The sequence below is a fragment of the Cervus elaphus genome, chromosome 20 (assembly GCF_910594005.1).
Source record: "Cervus elaphus chromosome 20, mCerEla1.1, whole genome shotgun sequence".
Classification (NCBI taxonomy): Eukaryota; Metazoa; Chordata; class Mammalia; order Artiodactyla; family Cervidae; genus Cervus; species Cervus elaphus.
The window spans coordinates 112829329-112851542 of NC_057834.1; the positions used below are offsets into that span (position 1 = coordinate 112829329).

Here is a 22214-nt window from a genome sequence, read left to right on the forward strand (position 1 = left end):
ACTCTGGTTTGATCTCTGGGTTGGGAAGGTTCCCTGGAGTAGGAAGGGGCAACCCACTCCAGTATTCTTTCCTGGAAAATTCCATGGACAGAGGAGCCTGGTGGGCTATAGTCTGTGGGGTTTCGAAGAGTTGGATATGACTGAGCGACTGATCATACACACAAAGAAATATTATATAATATACTAACGTGAATTTTAAGCACAAAGATGCAGCTTATTTAGTATAATGAACAGTACAAGTTGAATGGAAGACTTAAATTCAAATAGCAACACATTAATATAAACAAAATCCAGCATTCTAAAATAAATACTCTTTTCGGACTGTTTCTGAACATTTCCTAGTCGTATTTTTCTATGGAATAATTTTATAAAATTGTTCTATTTGTATAGGCCATTCTGTTGTCTGCCGTTAAAAAAATTTTTAGTTAACTATTAAAAGCATGTATAAAAATGGATTGTTGTCATTTTAATGTTAACACTTTGTTGTTTTTTATTAACCTACTGCAGTCAGCCTGGCTGGTACCCTTTGGGCTGACATAGCAGCTGTGTTAGCATATCCATGGTCAGCTAATTCTTCTGTAATTCCAGTTGTGTTTCATTCAGATTTTATTTTCAGTATTAACAGTTTTCCTTTCTTTGTTGCACTTTAGTCTTTTTGTCCAGTTTCCTCTTTCAGTTTTTCATTTTTGTAAAATGTCATGAGCATTTATTGTGGGAGATAAGGAGGCAACACAACTATATTCTTTGCTGTCTGTGCCAGAACTGAATAAGAGACGTGACTAATCACTAACAGTACTTTGAAAAAAGGAATGTCCAGCTGTTGTCTGTATGCTGATTTGTGTACTACTGAAAAGCTACAGTACTATATTCAGTTGCATACAGCTGATGTCAGTAACTGAAATTTGAATTGTGTTGTTGGGAGCTGGTGTTATTTAATTAAACTGTAGTAACTGAAATATGTATATGTTGGACCTGTGCAAAAGCAAGGGCTGTCTAGAAATTACTCTCTTTTCCTGCCCATTCCTAATCCAACTCTAGCATTTTGACTGAGGTCTTTGTGTCTACTTGGTCATCTCATCAATCTCATATTCCAAAGCATGTTGGTTTATTTTGTTAATTTTTTATAATTATAGCATGGTTTTGTTTTTTTTTTTCCCCTCTCTCAGGCCATATTCCCAAAGCTTGGATTAGCACTGCCATGGACCTTCGGGTAGATGAGTAAGTGTCACATGAAAAGTCTAATTTGAATTATCTTAATTGTTTCCATCCTTTTAGTTTGCTACTTTGCAGATGTTTTATTTAAATTTAGCCTTTACATGAAAGAAAATTGTATTCAGAGGCTTCCCTGGCGATCCAGTGGTTTATGGCTTCATGCTGCCATTGCAGAGGGCATGGATTCGATCCCTGGTGGGAGAACTAAGATCCCACATGCAGCATGGCCAAAAAAATATTATTAAAAGAATTGTATTCATTTTTGAATATATATATATATAATTCACATAATTTAAAATGCCAATGGTATATAGAAGGGTATACAGTGACTCTGTTGGACCCAGTTTCTAGTCACCCAGTTCCCTTCCCCCAAAATAAGCAGTGATAATTCCTTTTTTGTTAGATATAGCTTTTATATAAGTGGACTTGAGTTCTATAGGCATACCTCTCTTGTTTCTCTCCTCAATAATCATTCTATGCTATGTTATAATAGATAAGCACCATACTGTGGTTTTACTCTTTTTTTTTTTTTTTTTTGTGGTTTTACTCTTAATTTTGCCTGTGAGGAAACCAGATTTGAGTTGGGTCATGTGGCCAGTTGAAGTTCCTAAGTAGCAGTGGAGTGACAGCACTGGGTTTATTGTTCCCGTTGTTTCCATGTGCACTTTGCACATAGGTAAAGCTTTAATTTTTATTTGGCAAAAAAATACAAACTTCTTTATTAGTATTTGTTCTTTTAATTATTGGTTATTCCACCATAATACTTTTTATATGATCTTAACTACTACCACTTAAAAAAAAATAACACTTTCATTGTCGTTTTAAAAAATATTTCTTTACTTATTTGACTGTGCCAGGTCTTAGTTGTGGCATGTGAGATCTAGCTCCCTGACCAGGAATCGTACCTGGGTCCCCTGCACTGGGAGCATGGAATCTTAGCCACTGGACCACCAGGGAGGTCCCTTAACTACTACCACTTCAGAGAAGTGAGAATATTGGCATTTATGAATGTTTGCAATATTATGATTTCTGCACTGTAGATTTCATTTCCTAACTTGTAAAAGTTTCTTGGTAAAATTTACTTTTGTCTTCTGCTTAATCACTAGATATGAAACCAAATGGGCAGGTCACTTATTATCTTAGCCCAGATTTTAAACTTGGTCAAATAGAAAAAGAATGATATTTGATAGAAATTTAACATAATAGTTTTTTCCTCTTTTCCCTTAAAAAATGTTTTGCTTATATGACAGTGTATGGTATTCTGGTCTTAATGTTTGCCAGGTCCTCAATAATGTTTATTTAAAAGCAGAAAAAAACATTATTTCCCCCCCTCCCTCTCCCAGCCCCAAGGAGTGTCAAGCACTATGCTGGGCACTCCTAACACAAACTGTTCTAAATCTCCTAAAAGCCCTAAGAGGTAGAAGGAAGAGATTATGCCAACATATGGATGAGGAAACTGAGGGTAGGTTAGGTCAAGTGATTAACAGAATCACAGCATTTACAAATAGCAGAGTCAGAAGTTCCAGTCCTATTTTCACAGTTGCTAAGTGTCTGTTTGTAGAATTATGATGACATTGCAAATTGAGCTGTTCAAGGTTTTGGTAAGATTGCCTGTGTTCTCTTTATTTAGCTTTCTAACAGAGTTTGTTAAATTGTTTTAAAAGTAGAGTTTGTTGTTTTTAGATAGTACTTTGTGCCCTTAACTATTATGAAACTGTTTATGCATATACAGGTAGAGTTGAAATCTGGTCCAGGAGAGGTGCTAATCTTGTTGAATTGTTTTTAAGTATCAAGCTACAAAACAACAATACTAAATTTTACCCAGCCTCTTGGGGAGTCTTCCTCTGTCATAGAAAATGACATTGAGGATTTGAAATGCAGGAAACTGAGAGCCAGTTTAGGTCTGCTCTTCCCTCAAGGCTCCCTTGTGTACTTAATAAGAAAGTATTAGTTTTAAAAAAAAAAAGAAAGTATTAGTGAAAGAACTGTATAGAGTACAAAAGAAGAGGAATTTGTCACCATTATTGTTTAGAAATAGGATTTGCTTCTCAGTATGGGGCCCCAGGTCTCTTAAATGCTTATATTGTAGTCTTCCCACAGGATTAAATAGTGATTTCTGTTTTCATAGGCAGTTTCATAGGCCTCTTGACACTGTGAGTGGCCTCTTGAATCTCTCGTTACTCTATCATGTCTGGCTGTGTGGTGCCTTTGTCCTGATGACTTGGTACATCTCATGGCTACTCTTCAAAATCTATGCCACAGAGGTTAGTATTGAGTTTTTTGTCAGTACTTTTCTGTTTTGGAGTGCAGAGGTTTATTTTTGGTAGCACACTCATCAGCATGTTGTTGTGCCCAAAGCCATTTTGCAAAGTTGGGTTTTGGTTTTTTCCTGAGACTTCACAATAAATGCGTCAGTTATAACCATCATTTAATTATAGTGTTTTTTGTTTTGTTTTTTTTTCCTGAGGAAAAGTATTAGTATTTATTCTTTTTTTTTTTTTTTTAGTATTTATTCTTAATATTAGAAAACTAAACTGAAGGAACAGTTAGTTAAACTTGGCTATGAGTTATCTCTAGTGTAATTCTCTTTGGAAAGTTTCCATTTCTCTATGAGCATATACTAGATTGGCCTGCATTTTTAATTAAGTTTATATGCTACTGATATAGATACTATTAAAATATTTAAATATAAGGCAATAAAAATATGTATTCTTTGAAGGAAATTTTAGAATTTATATTGAAGAAATGATTTTAAAGAATAGGAATAGCATTGTCTTCATCATTCAACTGTTTGTCTTAGAAAATGAGTGTTTCTGTTTTATTTTACCACTTCTGTAGATTTGTATCCTTCAGTGGCTTCAGAGAATTTTTGTTTCTTAAATTTGTTTATATTATTGGAAGCCAGGGATCTAGTAATTTTGGGAAAGTAACATTTTAGAAGGTAGTGTATTTGAGTATATATAACTTTAATGCTACCTGTTTTTGTAAGGAACACTAAAGATGTTAAATTTGGTTGTCTTGTCTTCTTTATAATGAATTGCAAATAGTGGTAAATATACTGAATGTCATTAGTGCTAATATACTGAATGTAATTTGTCATGAAAACAAGTCATTGCATAGTCTTTGTGTTTAATTATATTTGATAGGCTCATCTGTTCCCTGTTCAACCACCATTTTCAGAAGACTCAGATGAATGCCTCCCAAAAGTTTTAAACAGCAATCCTCCTCTCATCATAAAGGTACCAGAGCTATGCATTTTGTGTATTTACACAGTCATCTCTAACTTATCTTATGGAATGATCTTCATATTTAACATATTTATATTTTTTGAAGGTCTAGAGTATTCTAATACTGTAAAAAGTATTGTAAAAATCAGCTACATGCTACATTGAATGTTATTACTTTTTCCAGCTTTCATTCCAGGTGACTAAAATGCAAATATATATTGCAATGTATGTGTATAAGCTAGACTATTTCTATGTTTAGGAGAGATAGAAAAATATTTCAAGTATGAAATATAATGATATACAATATATATACATTGGTTTTTCACAAATTCCTCATGGTAGCAAAACAAAACACTTTTTTTTTAATCATTGGATTAGGAAATATTTTCACTCATATAGTATCGTTGACTGTTATAATCAAAGAAAGTTTGTTATGATCAAACAGAGAGTACATATTAATGAACTCTCTTAAAGTTTGAATGATGATGATCTGAAACAAATTTTAATCAAAAGTCTAAAGAATTTGTAACATGTTTCTAAATCAACCTAAGTGAGAATAAATTATTTTGATTTTGAAATTTTAAAGTAGAAGTATAAAATATATGTGATCTTGTTAAGAGTTCTTAGTACTTAAAAAAGAATTAAGGTAGAACCTAGAGTTTGGATTACACTCTAGAAAAGTTGTAAACTAATAAGAAAATGACCCACTGAGGTTCTAATTACCCTTAAATATCAATTATGATTAGTTTATTAGATAAACAAAAATATCAAATACTCATTTGGTTATTTAACAGATCTGTAATTATTGGGCACATGTCAGTCACTGCTAGTTGCTTAGGGTGTAATGATGAATAAGGCAGAGCACAACCTAATGGATAAGGCAGATACACAAAATAATGAAAATTTACTGTGTAAGTGCAACGGGAACCACTTACTCTGCTTGGGACCCAAACAAGAAACCTTCACGGAAGGGATGGTGTCTTGAATGATGAGTAAAGTGGTTTGTCAGGGAACAAGATGAAGATACATCATAAAAAAGCACAGAGTATGTTGTGTATCTCCTGCGTGCTGGGTACTACCTTTGGATGTGGTAGTGAGCAGGGTGTTGTCCCTGCCTCACAGCTTGGTGGCTGGTACCAGGTGAGACAGGTAAGTAGGCACTTAGTATAAATTACAGCCAGCACAGCGGTTGAGAGCTGTGTGGGTGTGTTTTTGTCAGGGAGGACAGGGAAGTTCCAGGAGGCAGTGACGTTTTATGTTTCCCACCACAAGGTGGAAAGGAACAGCTCCTTTCTGTAGTTCCTTGGTAGCTGGAGCCCATAGTGACTAGGGTAGCCTACGGAGGGTAGAGGCAGGGAAGTGAAAGTCTTGAAGGAAAAGTTATGGTTTTTCACTTCATGAAAAATTTCAACTGATTTCCCCTTGGATATGTAGTGTTGAGCCCCATTCATAAATAAGATTTTATATAGAGAGTAAAAAAATTAAATAATGTGTATTTTCTTTCCTTTCAGTATTTGGCTCTGCAGGACCTGATGTTGCTTTCTCAATACTCTCCTTCACGAAGACAAGAAGTTTTTAGCCTTAGCCAACCAGGTATTGCTAAAAGTAATAGACCTAATAGGAATTGAGTATGTGTGTGCAGAAAGCAATCTACTTAAAATTTTTGGTGAGTGAGATGTATTTATTAAAACATCACACGTCAGTGAGTCTGTTAAAGTATCGATTTGAATCTTATACAGCTAAGTGTTCACATTGTTGTGGTTAAAAATTATGTTTCTAGGGAAAGTATTTTTCAACTTTTATGTTATTTCCTTCAGCCCCCCTCTTCCCTTCACCTAGAGAAATTGTGAGGTAGGCTGACAGTTTCAGAGCAGAAAGGCACAGTTTAAGAATCCCGGAAGTTTTAATGCTACAAAGGGTCTTAAAAACCACGTGGTCTGATTCTCTGATAGAGGACCTAAGTCTCAAGAGAGATTAAGTGGCTTAATAAAGTTAATGTCAAGAGTTGGATTTAAGAAATTCTGTTGCTTGACTCTTAATGCAGAGCTCCCTATTCTGGCTGTGCTCCTTTGCCTCCCTGTAAAAAGGAGTGTGAAAAGGAACTAGATTTGATGGTGATCTGTCCAAGGATGCTCTTGGCAGCTATGGAACAATTCTCCATTGTTACTTGCCAAGCTCCTCAAGGTTGCAGCTGTGCCAGTAATGCTCCGCCTAATTGTTAGAAGGAAAACCTTCCAGCCCAGCACCACTGGGGAGAGAACCGGGTGGCTTTATATCTCTCTAATAAGCTTTTCATTATTTGGCCAAACTTGTCAATTCCCACATTATAAAATAAACCTATAGTTACATGCTACATGGTAATAAAATCCAGTTATATAAAAATATAAATTTTTATATTTATATTTATCTCCTTTTGTGTTGTTCAGTCACCAAGTCATATTCTACTCTGAGACCCCATGAACTGCAGCACATCTGGCTTCCCTGTCCTTCACCATCTCCCTGAGTTTGCTCAAATTCATGCCCATTGAGTTGGTGATGCCATCTAACCGTCTCATCCTCTGTTTCCCCTTCTCCTTTTGCCCTCAGTCTTTCCCACTATGAAAAAAAATCCACTGCTGATGCTATGAAAATTAACTGTAGCAATTCTTTCTAGTAGGCTTAGGTTTACTTAAGAATTCCCTATACACTAAATGTTTTCACCAGATATTCAAGTAAACTGTAACGAGGTGGCCTGTTCTCTGCCAAAGGACATATTATTAACTGGGCAGAGAGATAGAGATGAGATTTGTGGTTACCAGAGGTGAAGGGTAGAGGAGAGGGAATTAGATGAAGGCAATCAAAAAGCACAAACTCAGTTATAAGATAAGTAAGTACTAGGGATGTATGTGCAATATGATAAATATAATTAACACTGCTGTATATTATATATGAAAGATATTGAGTGTAAATCCTAAGAGTTTTCATCACAAGGAAAAATGTTTTTTTTTTTCCTATTTGTTTAATTTGTATGTGTCAGAGATGATTGATGTTTGCTAAACTTACCGTGATTACCATTTCATGATATATGGAAGTCAGATCATTAGGCTGTATATACCTTAAACCTGATACAATGCTGTGTGTCAATTATATCTCAAAACTGGAAGAAAAAAATGTAATTGGACCATGAAATAGTTTATGGTCCTAAGTTACAGCAGAATAAAACATCCTGGGGCCTATTGTTGAAGTATTGTGTTTGTTTTCAGGTTAAGTGGTATTTCTCTTTTGAGCTGTAAATAGAGGGAAAGATTTAAGGAGGGACCTAAGTGAAGAGAGAATGATTTATTTGGCACCCAGGATGGAGAAAACAGTTTTCAGTGGATTCCTCTGCTGTTCTGAACACACAGTGAAGCACAGTTGATTTTACATGACAGCTATAGGAGATAAAGGTTTTAGAAATCAAAAGATAGTGAGAAAAGAATTAAGAGTGTGGATCACAGTAATTTAAATTAGTGGGATAGCAGATTCATAAACCCTCTAAGTATAAAGTATGATCACTATCAAATAATGTGTCGCTTATGTAGATACAATTGCAAATAGGGGCTCTTTTGCAAATGAAAATGTAAGGAAGCACAGTAGGTCAGCCAAGCAGTTTAGAGGTCACTGGGGGCCATGGGGTGCATCTCATTAGACATGGTCAGTGTCTTAGTCTTTGGTCCATTCAGTATTGCTAGTGAAGTAACCTGGGTCTATTTCACTCAAATCGTGTTCCCGTGTTTGGCTTTATTTTAGCAATCAATTTGAGAGTTGTGTTTTTGTTTTTTTTAATGGTAAAATAGCAAATTTTGTTTTGTAGACTTTTAGGAAAATTATTTCACCCAGATATTTATTGAATTTCTGTTACTAGATGGCTTGAGTATAAATAATGACTTAATAGTAGAAAAGTGGGCCCTACTGCAAAGTGTAATAAGCATTTCTCATTGATATTTCTCCCCATTTTGAGAGGATACTATAAGATTATCTTCATTTTAAAAGCTGATATTTGGACCTCTTAGGTGGACATCCCCACAACTGGACAGCTATTTCAAGAGAGTGTTTGAATCTTTTAAATGATATGACTCAGAAACTTGTGCTCTGCCAAGAAGCTGCTGCTACAAATGGGAGAGTGATGTCTTCATCGTACCCAGTGGAAGCTAAGAAATTGAATTCTCCAGGTAACTCCGTACACTAAGAGAGGGGAAAGCACTTACACTCTGTTTCATAAGAAAGATAACAGTAGGTAGTCTAAGGATTAGATTGTATGTAAGTGTGAAGTATATATTTTTAGGCAGAATTGATCCAATGTATGGGATATTGAACTGAACCAAGAAGGCAGCCTGAGTATCATTGTAGATTGAAAAAATTAAGTTCATTGTGGTGGTAGTGTTAAACAGGCTAACACATGTTTGTCATTAAACAGAATACTTCAGTTTACCCTAATACAGAGCCAAGTGAATCTTTACAAGTAGTAGTGGATGCTGTTCTGATTGCAGTATCCCAGAGGTAAAAAATTGCTGGAGTGCCAGAGAGAAGCAGCTGAAGTGACTCAGTGATTTAGGGATGGGGGCGTCACATTAATTGTTTTAAGGTAGCTAAATGTTCGAAAGATGAAAGCTAAGAGGAAGAAGTAGAGGTGGAGAAACCTATGCTATTTCACGAAACACCTTAAGTAGGTGATACTTAGGAATGTAAGACTGAGAAAAAGACTTAATGTTCTGATGCCTTGGGAACCAGGCATTTAAAGAAAATGGGCAGAACTAGCTGGGTGAGGACCATGGTAAACTTGGGGGCATAGGCTTCATCTGAAATGGAAAACTATGGGTTAGCTTTGATTCATGGTTCCCATGTGAGAATTTGGACCCAGTATCTGAACTTCTGATACTGGAGGTTTGTAACATTGTACAGGAGGCAATTATCAAAACCATCCCCAAGAAGAAGAAATGCAAAAAGGCAAAATGATTGTCTGAGGAGGCCTTACAAATAACTGAGAAAAAAAGAGAAGCAGAAGGCAAAGGAGAAAAGGAAAGATATACCCATCTGAATGCAGAGTTCCATAGAATAGCAAAGAGAGGTAAGAAAACTTTCCTAAGTCAACAGTGCAAAGAAATAGAGGAAAACAGTAGAATGGGAGAGACTAGAGATCTCTTCAGGAAAATTGCAGATATCAAGGGAACATTTCATGCAAGGATGGGCATGATAAAAGAAGTGGTATGGACCTAACAGAAGCAGAAGATCTTAATACAAGGTGGCAAGAATATACAGAAGAACTATACAAAAAAAATCATAACGGCCCAGATAACCATGATGGTGTAATTACTCGTCTAGAGCCAGACATCCTGGAGTACAAAGTCAAGTGGGCCTTAGGAAACATCACTATGAACAAAGCTAGTGGTAGTGATGGAATTCCAGCTGAGCTGTTTCAAATTCTAAGAGAATACACTGTGAAAGTGCTGCATTCACTATGCCAGCACATTTGGAAAACTCAGCAGTGGCCACAGGACTGGAAAAGGTCAGTTTTCATTCCAATCCCAAAGAAAGAATGCCGAAGAATGTTCAAACTACCGCACAGTTGCACTCATTTCACATGCTAGCAAGGTAATTCTCAAAATCCTTCAAGCTAGGCTTCAACAGTATGTGAATCAAGAACTTCCAGATACATAAGTTGGGTTTAGAAAAGGCAGAGGAACCGGAGATCAAATTGCCAAGATCTGCTGGATCACAGAAAAAGCATGAGAATTCCAGAAAAACATCTACTTCTGCTTCATTGACTGTTCTAAAGCCTTTGACTGTGTGGATCACAACAAACTGTGGAAAATTCTTGAAGAGATGGGAATACCGGACCACCTTACCTGTCACCTGAGAAATCTAGATGTGGGTCAAGAAGCAGCACTTAGAACCAGGAACAACAGACTGGTTCCAAATTGGGAAAGGAGTACTTCAAAGCTGTATATTGTCACCCTGCTTATTTAACTTATATGCAGAGTACATCATGTGAAATGCCAGTCTGGATAAAGCACAAGCTGGAATCAAGATTGCCAGGAGAAATATCAGTAACCTCAGATATGCTGATGACACCACCCTTATGGCAGAAAGTGAAGAGGAATTAAAGAACCACTTGATGAAGGTGAAAGAGGAGAGTGAAAAAGCTGGCTTAAAACTCAACATTCAAAAAACTAATATCATGGCATCCAGTCCCATCACTTCATGGCAAATAGATGGGGAAACAATGGTAACAGTGACAGACTTTATTTTCTTGGGCTCCAGAATCACTGCAGATGGTGACTGCAGCCATGAGATTAAAAGACACTTGCTCCTTGGAAGAAAAGCTATGACAAACATTGCATATTAAAAAGCAGAGACGTTACTTTGCTGACAAAGGTCCTTATAGTCAAAGCTATGGTTCTTCCAGTAGTCATGTATAGATGTGAGAGTTGAACCGTAAAGAAGGCTGAGCGCTGAAGAATTGATGCTTTTGAACTGTGGTGTTGGAGAAGAGTCTTGAGAGTCCCTTAGACAGCATGGAGATCAAACCAGTCAATCCTAAAGGAAATCAATCCTGAATATTCATTGGAAGGACTGATGCTGAAGCTCCAATACTCTGGCCAGCTGATTTGAAGAGCTGACTCATTGGAAAAGACGCTGATGCTGGGAAAGATTGAAGACAGGAGGAGAAGGGGACAACAGAGGATGAGATGGTTGGATGGCATCACTGACTCGATGGTCATGTGTTTGAGCAAACTCCAGGAGATGGTGATGGACAGGGAAGCCTGGTGTACTGCAGTCCATGGGGTTGCAGAGTTAGATAGGACTGAGTGACTGAACAACAACAACAATCTGAACTTCTGGTCTTTTTTTTTCTTTTAAAGAGACAGCTGAAGAAGTTTTGGGGGAAATCTACCACTTTTTACATTGATGACTAATCTTGATATATAAAAAAATCAGTATATGGGCCAAAGGAAACATATCTCTGACTTTGATTTCATTATTCTGCTGGCTTCATAGACCACACACAAAGAGATTGCAGAAGAAAAGTGATCTAGATAAGTTCATGAATGTCAGGTTTTAAAAGATTCTGCTGGTGTTTCAGATGTTGTCAACATTCAGATTAGCATTTATTTTTTCAACAAGTATTTACTGAATGACTGCCATGTACCAAGCACTACCAAAGAATGAAAGATGCAGAAACATTCTTGGGCCTGACCTTTTAGTGGGAGGCATGCAAACGATGACAAGACAGTGTAACTATTAAAAGGAAGTCTGAATGAGTAGGATGATGCGTGATAATGAAAGGACGAGTTTAAAGTTGGTCCTGTAAAGATGTGGAGCCATTAGAGAATTTGAATAGTTATAGTTTCATTAAATTAGCATTTTAGAAAGATCATTGTAATTCTGAGTTGAGGGGATCCTGGGTCTGAGCAAATATGGATTAGTCATTTCTTTAAATTGTTGTCATATTCCATCAGTCAGAATTTGCCTTTAATTTGAGGAATGATTACAAAACTTAAAAGCACTGATCTTGGGACTTCCCTGGGGGTCCAGTGACTAGGACTGCGCTCCCAGTTCAGGGGGCCCGGGTTCAATTCCTGGCTGGGGAAGTAGATCCCACATGCTGCAATGAAGATCAAAGATCCTGAGTGTGGGAACTAAGACTTGGTGAAGTCAAATAAATAAATAGAATTTAAAAAAAAAATATTAAAAGAAACCCCACCAGTTTTAATCTTTAAATTGATTCTTTAGCTATTTCTTATTGTCATTTACCCTTAAAAAGTCATGTAGTGAAAATTTGGTTCTTATAAATGTTTAGTGTCTTATGCCAGTTTTATTAAAAAGATAGAATACTAGTATAATTTATTGTCTTTGTGTTGGAGTGGCAGAAAGATGTTATTTTTGTATAAGAGACTATAATTGGTAGAGTTATAAGATAATTTTTGAAGAAGCTGTTTATAGAACAGATGTGTATATATCCTGGACAAGTTAATCACTGGTGTGACTTTTGTTAACTTTAAAGAACTCGGGAAAATGGGATAAGGTTAGTGCTCTGTACATTTTCACACTGTAGATTTGATTTAGCCAAGTAATGGTTACAGTAAGAATATACAATAACCCAGGGCATATACTAATGCAATATAGTGTTGCCATTTAAAAATAAAATATAAGTTCGTTCAGTGCAGCTTAGAGTTGGAGAAATTGACCTTGAAGATGAAGATATCTGTTTAGGGTAAAAAACTGAGAGAGGCTGAACCAGTCTGACAGAAAAAGATGTATAAAGCTCCTTAAGTGGTCACCAAGATGCAGTAGTAAAATATGGGTGTTGAAATTGTAAACCTATATGGAAACAATCTACTGAGCCTTGGTTAAATGAGTTAAGCAAAGAATTGAGATGTGTAAAATTTGAGAACCTCCACTCTGGCCTACTTTGATCAGATTGCCTCTTCTCAGCACATGATCTGTTCTTTTACAGAAGAAACTGCGTTTCAGACCCCCAAATCTAGCCAGATGCCTCGGCCTTCAATGCCATCATTAATTAAGACATCACTGTTCTCCTCAAAATTATCTACACCTGATGTTGCAAGTCCCCTGGCCACCCCATTTGGCTCTAGTGTAGTGAACCAGATGGCTGGAATTTTTGATGTAAACACAAGCTATGGGTCACCTCAAAGTCCTCAGCTCACAAGAAGAGGGCCAAGATTATGGACTTCAGCTTCTGGTGAGGATCGTTTATTTTCTAAAATTTGAAATGTCATAGTTGCAGAGAATCATATAGCCTAAGTTTTTGCCTTCTTGGCGTTTGTTTTTTTTTTTTTTTTGTAGATCAGCAAATGACTGAATTTTCTAATCCTTCTCCATCTACCTCTGTTAGTGCTGAGGGTAAGACAGTGAGACAGCCCAATGTGATTTATTCATGGATTCAGAATAAACGTGAACAGGTAGGATGATATGGGTATAGGATTTGTATTTACATATAGCATTGAGAACATCAAGGATCTCACATAAGTAAGCCATCAGGAATAAATAGAACTTTGGGAATGCTTCATATATTAAATTGACCCATATGAAATTACTAGTATTTGGGTTTGAGTTGTACAAATTACAAGTTCATATGGCTTAACCTAATGCAATGCCTTTGATCTATGAATTCTTTCATTTAAGAGATATTTATTGATTTCTTCATATACACTGGGTGTGTTTTTAGATACTGGGAAAACAGCAAACAAAAGTCCCTGACTGTATGTTTACGTTCTTGTGAGGGCAGATAGCTGAGCAAGCATGTGTATTATAGTTCTGGGTGGTGAGATGAGGTAGCAGGCACCTGGAGCAGCTTGTCGGGTTCATTAGCTGTTGTAAAGACTGAAATTTTCTCTGAATGAGATGGATGACTACTGCATGGTTTTACCCACAAGAATGACATGATGTAACCTTACATTTTGAAAGTACTGTTGTGTTGAGACTAGACCCTCAGGGGGCAGGAGTGGAAGCAGAGAGACAGTAGTAAAGCTGTTAAAGTAATCTGGTGACCTGATGACGGATTCTGGATGACCTGAGTGGTGGTGGTGGAGACTGTAAAATGTGATCAAAGTCGGGGTGTATTCTGAAGATAGGTATGATAGGATTTGCTTATGGTTTAGTTGTGGTGTGAAAGAATCAGTGTTGATTCTGAAGCTTTTAGCCCGAGGATCTGAAACAATGTAGTTGCAGTTTATTGAGTTGCAACTTACTGATGATTCTGGAAAAGAGATTTGATAGAGATGAGGTAGGGAAATCATGAGTCTCATTTTAGACATAGCAATTTTGAGATACTAGACAATTCAGTGAAAATACTGAATAAGATATTAGACATGTATCTGGAGTCTAGGGGAAAGTCCAGGTTAGAATTGAAATTTTGGAAGTCATCACAGCATGAAAGCCATAGACTCCATGAAAATTTTTAGAGAGTGTAGATATAGAAGAAAAGAGATGCAAGAACTGGAACCCTTTGATGACAAAGTCTGGGAGGTGAGGAGGAATAGCAAAGGAGACCCAGCACCATTAAGGTGAGAAAGGACCCAGAAAAGGGTGTTTCAGACAGAAGTGTCAGATGCTGCTGAAAAGAAAAGATGCTGCTATGTCTGAAAAGAAGCATGAGGTTCAAACTAAAAATGAACTGGTGTGCTAGGAATATGGAGGTCATTGAGTCCTTGACAAGAGCTATTGGGTGGAGTAGTAACAACAAATACCTGACTGGCATGGGTACCAGAGAGACTGGGAAAGGAATTGGAAGACACAGAGAAGCTAAATCTGAATTTAAAGGAGATTGACTGTAAGGGGACCAGAGAAATGGGCTAATAGCTGGGGGAAGTTGAGAGGCCAGGGAAGGGTTTTATTTTTTAAGATGGGAGAAATAACAACATGTTTGTTGATAGAATGCTCAGTTAATAGAGAGGGCAGAACTGAAGGCATTTTACGAAACTTCAGCATCACCTGTGGCTCCATGTGTGTAAATACTGCTGTCATGAATTTACTTTCAAGTCAGTTGGGTTATGTAGCTTTTAACTTAATACTGAGAAAATTATTTTCCTTGTAAATGTCAACTAGTAGAAAACCACTTCTGTCTTAAGATCTTTTTTTTTTGTAGAGGAAACATGGTCTTTTTTGGCATTAATATTAGGAGGTTAAAGGGTAGGACAGTTGTAGAGAATTGAGAAAGAATATGGTTTTAGGAAATATCACCAGAACTACTTTTTGATTATGACAGGGCTCTAATTTGAGGGCTAGACATGTGTACATGGGAGTCCAGTTTAGATCAGATGGCCTGTCTTGGTTATCCAATTTATAGTACAAAGGTATTTACTTATGTGGTTTACCTTACCTTTCTTTGTAAAGTGTGATGTGTTTCATTTAAGTTAGTGTCCGGAAGAACCTGGAAATGTGTAATATTATATTTGAGTAGCATCGAACTGTTCATGTGATAATTCTTCCCTGTTTTTCCGTATCAGGTTAAGAATTTCTTATCAAAACGAGTGCTGATAATGTATTTTTTCAGTAAGGTAAGAATATGTAGTTATAACATTGGGAGTGGGGGGAGAGAAAACAAAATAAGAAGTGAAGTAGCAAATAGGATTAGACTCCTCAATATTTAGTTTGATCCTAGCAAGCCAAATAGCTTGGCATCATGCTTCACTAAACCTCTCTTTATTTTTTTATTTCTTAAAATTTATTTATTTTTCATTTATTTTTATTAGTTGGAGGCTAATTACTTCACAACATTGCAGTGGGTTTTGTCATACATTGACATGAATCAGCCAAGGAGTTACATGTATTCCCCATCCCGATCCCCCCTCCCACCTCCCTCTCCACCCGATTCCTCTGGGTCTTCCCAGTGCACCAGGCCCAAGCACTTGTCCCATGCATCCCACCTGGGCTGGTGATCTGTTTCACTATAGATAATATACATGCTGTTCTCTTGAAACATCCCACCCTCACCTTCTCCCACAGAGTCCAAAAGTCTGTTCTGTACATCTATGTCTCTTTTTCTGTTTTGCATATAGGGTTATCATTACCATCTTTCTAAATTCCATATATATGTGTTAGTATGCTGTAATGTTCTTTATCTTTCTGGCTTACTTCACTCTGTATAATGGGCTCCATAAACCTCTCTTTAAACAGTACCTGACCTAGACACACATCTCCCATCAGTGACTTCCCGAGGCTGGGCTCTAGTGGCCTTCTGGGTCTCTTGGCTGCAGGCAGCTTTGTGCCAAGGTGTGGCCCCTTCCTGCAAAGTGAGCAAATCCGTGGCGATCCTTCATGGCTCATTTGTCCTGCTGACATTGTTGTGGCCATTTTGGTGTTCAGAAGAGAGATAACTGGGTTAGACTGCAGGTGTTAAACTGGTTTTGGATTAAAGTTGTAATTTAGGCCACAAACTAAATGACTTTCCAGCTTATCTGTAGCTGCCCCAGCTGCTGTAGGAGAGTAAATCTCAGAGGTAGAAGCTAAAGATTCATTCCTGTTTTCACTGCTACAGCTGTTGTGTGTCAGTTAATCCTTTGATGAGGAAAACCTTTGCCCATGTGTAGGGGAAAGAATTTTTGTTTTAATTATTTTAATCTAGCTTTTCTGTTTTTGCAGATACTGCATTATTAACTAATAGCGCACTCGTATTAATGTCTTGAAGTGAAAGTCTGTATTGGCATACATTCCTCATTTTATTCTTTGAGGATCCTACTCTGGTGGTGAGAGAGATCTGAGTAACTCTGGTAGAATATAGATACATACAGCAAAGAATCCTTTCAAGTTCTTGAAACTTTTTTCACTGTGGTAGCAGGGAATATCCATGCAACTAGCGAGAATGTTTGCCAGAAATAATCTGTAGGCTCTCCATTAGAGCCCTGGGAAAACCATCAGACCTCTGAGAAAGGTGTCTCATCTTCTACCAAGAGAAAGAGCAGTTGGCTGAAGTTTTACTTCAGAGCTTTGTTTCAGAAGGATGGGAAGAAAACTTACCTTTTGTCTTTCGTGTGCCATGCTCCTTTCACTTGTTCAGTCGATAAGTTGTGTCCGACTCTTTGCCACCCCCATGGATTGCAGCATGCCAGGCTTCTGTGTCCTTCACTTTCTTCCGGAGTTTGCTCAAATTCATATCCACTGAACTGGTGATACCATCCAACCATCTCATCCTCTGTCACACACTTCTCCTCCTGCCCTCAATCTTTCCCAGCAACAGGGTCTTTACCAGTGAGTTGACTCTTCACATCAGGTGGCCAAAGTATTGGAGCTTCAACATCAGTCCTTCCAGTGAATATTCAGGGTCAATTTCCTTTAGGATTGACCTGTTTGATCTCCTTGCTATCCAAGGGACTCTCAGGAGTCTTCTCCAGTACCACAATTTCAAAAGCATCAATCCTTTGACGCTCAGCCTTCTTTATGGTCCAGCTCTGACATCTGTACACGACTACTGGAAAAACTGTCCCCTCATTTAATTGTGACAGCATTCCTGTGAGGTGTCTTTTTGGCCTCCTCTTACAGAGAATGAAGCTTGAGGCTCAGAGGGGTCAAGTAGCTACCCTGAGGGCCCATAGCCAGTAAGTGGCAGAGCAGAAGCTGAATGAGATCTCCTTTTTCCCTGGAGGTGAATGGCTCCTTAGATTCTGGTTTTGCAGGTGGGTCTGCTGTGGGATAAGGAGTTGTAGACCCCACTGCTTAACGTGGGAGATGTAACGTGCTGTTGTGAATGGGCTTCACTGGCTGTATTACGGTAGCCACTTACACAGGCCAGTTGTTGTCTCACATCACAATACCTTGCTGTACTAAAGACTGTTAGGTGGTTTTTCTTTGTAGTGGGGTTGAGGGTAGACACTTTAGGAGAGGTAGTATATACTTAGGCAGTACTTTTTTTTTTTTTTTTTTAAAGCATTCGTAGCCATTCTCTTTGGGCTTCCTTGGGGGCTCAGCAGTAAAGAATCTGCCTGCAGTGCAGGAGAGGCGGGTTCAATCCCTTGGAGAAGGAAATGGCAACCTACTCTAGTATTCTTGCCTAGAAAATCCCGTGGACAGAGGAGCCTGGTGGGCTATACTTCCTAGAGTCGCAGAGTTGGACACGACTGAGCAACTGAGCATGCATGCAACCATTCTCTTGAATGATCTCTGTGTTAATGCTCTGAGGTGGGTTGAGGGAATATAGCTTATTTTAAATGAGAAGCTGAGGCACATAGAGATTTAGATACTTGGCCGGAGTCACACAGTAAGTTGTAGCAGGATGCTTTATTGCAGTTAAATCATGATGTGTAAGGATTTCAGGTCTTAGCTCTTAACAGGCAGCTTTTATTATTTTAGTTTACATGATTGATTAGATGAAGTGATCATTTCTGGGCAACTGACTTAAATGTTTTTGTTGTATTTCAGCACCCAGAGGCCTCTATTCAGGCTGTGTTTTCAGATGCCCAAATGCATATTTGGGCATTAGAAGGTAAGTAGTCTCAGTGAGTTGCAACAATGATTTATTTATTCATTAAATATTGAGGTATTTAATGAAAGATCAGTTCTGGACTTTGATCTCAATCTTTGAATTTTCAGATACATTTTTATGTGTTTGTTTTATATAGATAAATTTTTCTTATTTAGGTTTATTTTAATTTAGTTAATTTATTTTAATTTAATTTTCCTTGTATATAAGTGGAGAAACTGAGCCTGGAGTTCTTGCATCTCTTTCTATACTTCAAAAAAATTGCAATTAATAGATTGTTTTTTAACCATTGCCTTATGTTGATGTAACTTGCTTGATGTATTTAAACATATTTAGCTTAGGTTTAGTTGTTAAAGAACTATTTATTTTCATCTTACAGATACCACCTTCTCAGTGTTTAAATGATAGATACTTCCTCAGAGAGGCCTTTCCTGACCACCCTATGAAAAGTATCCTTACTTTGTCCCCTTATCAGGCTTTGTTTTCTTAGCCTTTATCACTGCCAAATACAGTATTTAAAAAAACTTTTTTCTATTAGAACATAAGTCAGATTCATCTTATTGAAGACTATTACAGTTCAGCACCTTTTCCATCCCTTTTGCCTCTTTTTCTGTACTATTACTCCCTTTTTTATTTAGACTTTTATACATTCAGAATATTAATTCTTCCTCAAATAGATGTATTGCAAGTGGATTTGCCTAATTTTGATTCACTTTTAACTTGTTTCTTCTTTTCCCCTCGAGGTCTGTCTCACTTAGTAGCAGCATCATTTACAGAAGATAGATTTGGCGTAGTCCAGACCACACTACCAGCTATTCTTAATACTTTGTTGACGCTGCAAGAGGTAGGCAATATGTGGGCCGGGTGGAAGTAGAGGTCCTGTCTTCTCCCCCTGCCTAGCTTTTTCAGTTTGTTTCTTATATTTCACATTGAGTAACGAAAAACATGTTGGAAGTCAAAATAATGGTACTTCTCACCCTCAGGTATTTACAGTCTAAGACAGACTAGGATGACAGATTTTTAATTCATTTATAAGTGTTAATTTTATTGTAACAGAGAAGGTATATTAAACCTGTAGGACATACCTATGGTATTAATCAGATTATTTAGGGTATTGGAATTCTGTTCAGTACTGTAGGTTTGCATCCTTACATAATTTGTAGCTTCTGAAAGTGACCTGTAGTTAAGTTACTTGTGTAAATAAGAAGTTACGTATCGACTGGAGGCTTAAGAGGATAGAGCTAGGACCAATGGATTCTTGCTACGAGGCTGGGTGCATAGTTTTAAACTGACAGGTCTTTTTAGTCCCAGGCTTAAAGGAAGAAAAATAAAATATATGCTTCTTGTTTTTCATTAGGCTGCCTTTCCTGACTTCGTGTTGGGTGATATGTTTTCACTGCCTTTATTGTTAGTTCTGTGTCAGATGAGGTGTATTAATACTGAGGGCTGGGGACATTTGAAGGTAGGGGCTTGGGTGTACGGGTTTTCTGGAGGAAGTATTTCTGAACTAGGTTTGAGGGATAACAACTGGTGCATCTTTGGGTCTTGGGAAGCAGTTTAAGATATGAGAGAAAACAAGCTTCACTCTTCCTTTCGTCAAATCTCAGTTCATTTTACCTCTTAGAATGTTTTACACGTCAGAACCAGTGATTTTTTTCCTTCACTTTGTCCTTTTTGTGCCTACTTTCTCATGTATGTTATTTGAGACATTTATATACCCATGGATAGCTTTAGTATTTGCGTTCACTTCCCAACTACCTTACTGTAAAGAAAGAATTTTCTACTATTTCCACAACTTCTACTATTTGGCTTATCTAACTGCACATTAGGGTAACCATGATTATGGGTATATCTTTGGTACTCGTAGCATAGCCTTTTTTTTTAATCACTCTGGTTGTGTAGTTTAAAATAAAACAACAGTACAATGTTCCCTAGTCTACAGAGTGATTTCATTTCATTATTTTTCTCAACTTCAAGTCTATCTTGTGAAGTAAAGTGGAGATGTTTCGGCCCTGTCTTAAGCATGAAAGGGGCTTGGTAGTGCAGTGGCTTACCTCAGATCTCACACACATCTTAGTGGCAGAGCTGGGACGTGAATGTGATCTCACTGCAGGGCATTAGCAGTGGAATAGACCTCAGGGAAAGCTGCATATCCAGTCTCCAAACTTGTCTACCATCTTTTGCTGGGCTTTTATTTTTACATAGGGTTTTCTTCAGAGAGAATGGCTCTACTTTTAGAACTGTAACTTTCAAACTTTTTGGACTATGATATGTAGTACATTAGATTCAGAATATAGAGGGATGTGTGTGTATATGTGTGTGTGTGTGTAACAAATAAAAGATTCTTAGAACAGTGCTTACCTTTATTTTGTGCTTCATTCTGATGTTTTCCACTCATTCCACTCTAATGTTTTCCATTTCATTTTTTAAAAAATGCTGGTTGAAACAGTTGATTTCGCAAGGATCACATTGCCCTAGAGGTATTCTGCACCGAAATTACTTTCTTCTCAACTCCTCACCATCAAAACTCTTAATTCTTCATAGTTGATTATGGCTAGGTATGATAAGGAAAGCAAATTTGTTTATTTGGTTGTAGTCATTCTTACCTTTGATTAGGAAGGTATGAATTACAGATTTATTGAAGGCTCAAGCTCTTTTACTTTTAAACAGGAGCTGAATGGAAAATACTTTTGAGGGGCAGAGGAGAAAGAGGCAAAGGTATATTTTTGAGAGTTTGGGAAGCGTTAAATGGAGCAGAAACCGCTCCTTGTGTGAGGCTTGTGGCATCTGTTCTCCCCAAGACAACATCACAGTTGCCCTTTTGGTCATGCTCTACAGTCATCAGATTTTGCAAACTACCTTGCAGTCTTTCCACCCCGTATCCCATGGTTGAGTGTCGTGAGTGAGTCAGTGTCCACATTTATCCTACACTTTGACTTTCTCACCTTTTTTTTTTTTAACTTTTTACTTTGTCCTGGGGAATAACCGATGAACAATGTTGTGCTAGTTTCAGGTGAACTGTGAAGAGACTCAGCCATACATGTACATGTAGCCTAAGCTCCCCCTCCCATCCAGGCTGCTCCAAATCATTGAGCAGAGTTCCATGTGCTATACAGTAGGTCCTTGTTGCTTCTCCATTTTAACTATAGCAGTGTGTACATGTCCACCCCAAACTCCCTAATTCTCCCTTCACCTTCCCCTTCTCTTTGGGCAACCATTAACTCATTTTCAGAGTCCCTTGAGTCTCTTTTGTAAGTAAGTTCATTTGTATCATTTCATTTTAGATTCCACATATAAGGGCTGTCATGTAATATTTCTTCTTTTTCTGACTTACTTCACTCAATAAGTAAGTCTCTAGGTCCATCCATATTGCTGTAAATGGCATTATTTCATTCTTTTTAATGGCTCAGTAATGTTCCGTTTATGTATGTACAACATCTCCTTTATCCATTCCTCTGTCGATGAATATTTAGGTTGCTTCCATGTCTTGACTGTTGTAAAGAGTGCTGCAGTGAACAGTGGGGTGCATGTATCTTTTCAGATCATGTTATTCTCCGGATATGTGCCCAGGAGTGGGATCGCAAGGTCATATGGTAGCTCTGGTTTTAGTTCTTCAAGGAATCTCCATATAGTTCTCCAGAGTGGCTATACCAATTTACATTCCCACCTACAGTGTAGGAGGGTTCCCGTTTCTCCACACCCTTTTTCCAGCATTTAATGTTTGTGGATTTTTTGATGATAGCCACTGTGACTAGTGTGAGATGGTATCTCATTGTAGCTTTGATTTGCATTTCTCTAGTAATTAGCTGGGTTGAACA

At 37.6% G+C, this 22214-nt stretch overlaps 1 protein-coding gene across 2 annotated transcripts in view; it reads left to right on the forward strand.

Moving 5' to 3' along the window:
• The window catches only part of NDC1 (NDC1 transmembrane nucleoporin), a 58304-nt gene that overhangs the window by 17186 nt on the left and 18904 nt on the right, over positions 1-22214 (forward strand). For both annotated transcript variants that reach the window (XM_043877142.1, XM_043877143.1), the window contains exons 7-16: positions 1167-1218; positions 3341-3476; positions 4359-4451; positions 5951-6032; positions 8471-8629; positions 12916-13161; positions 13266-13381; positions 15428-15478; positions 18336-18399; positions 19140-19240. In XM_043877142.1, coding sequence (XP_043733077.1) covers positions 1167-1218; positions 3341-3476; positions 4359-4451; positions 5951-6032; positions 8471-8629; positions 12916-13161; positions 13266-13381; positions 15428-15478; positions 18336-18399; positions 19140-19240 — 1100 coding nt within the window. The remainder of the gene's footprint in view (positions 1-1166; positions 1219-3340; positions 3477-4358; positions 4452-5950; positions 6033-8470; positions 8630-12915; positions 13162-13265; positions 13382-15427; positions 15479-18335; positions 18400-19139; positions 19241-22214) is intronic.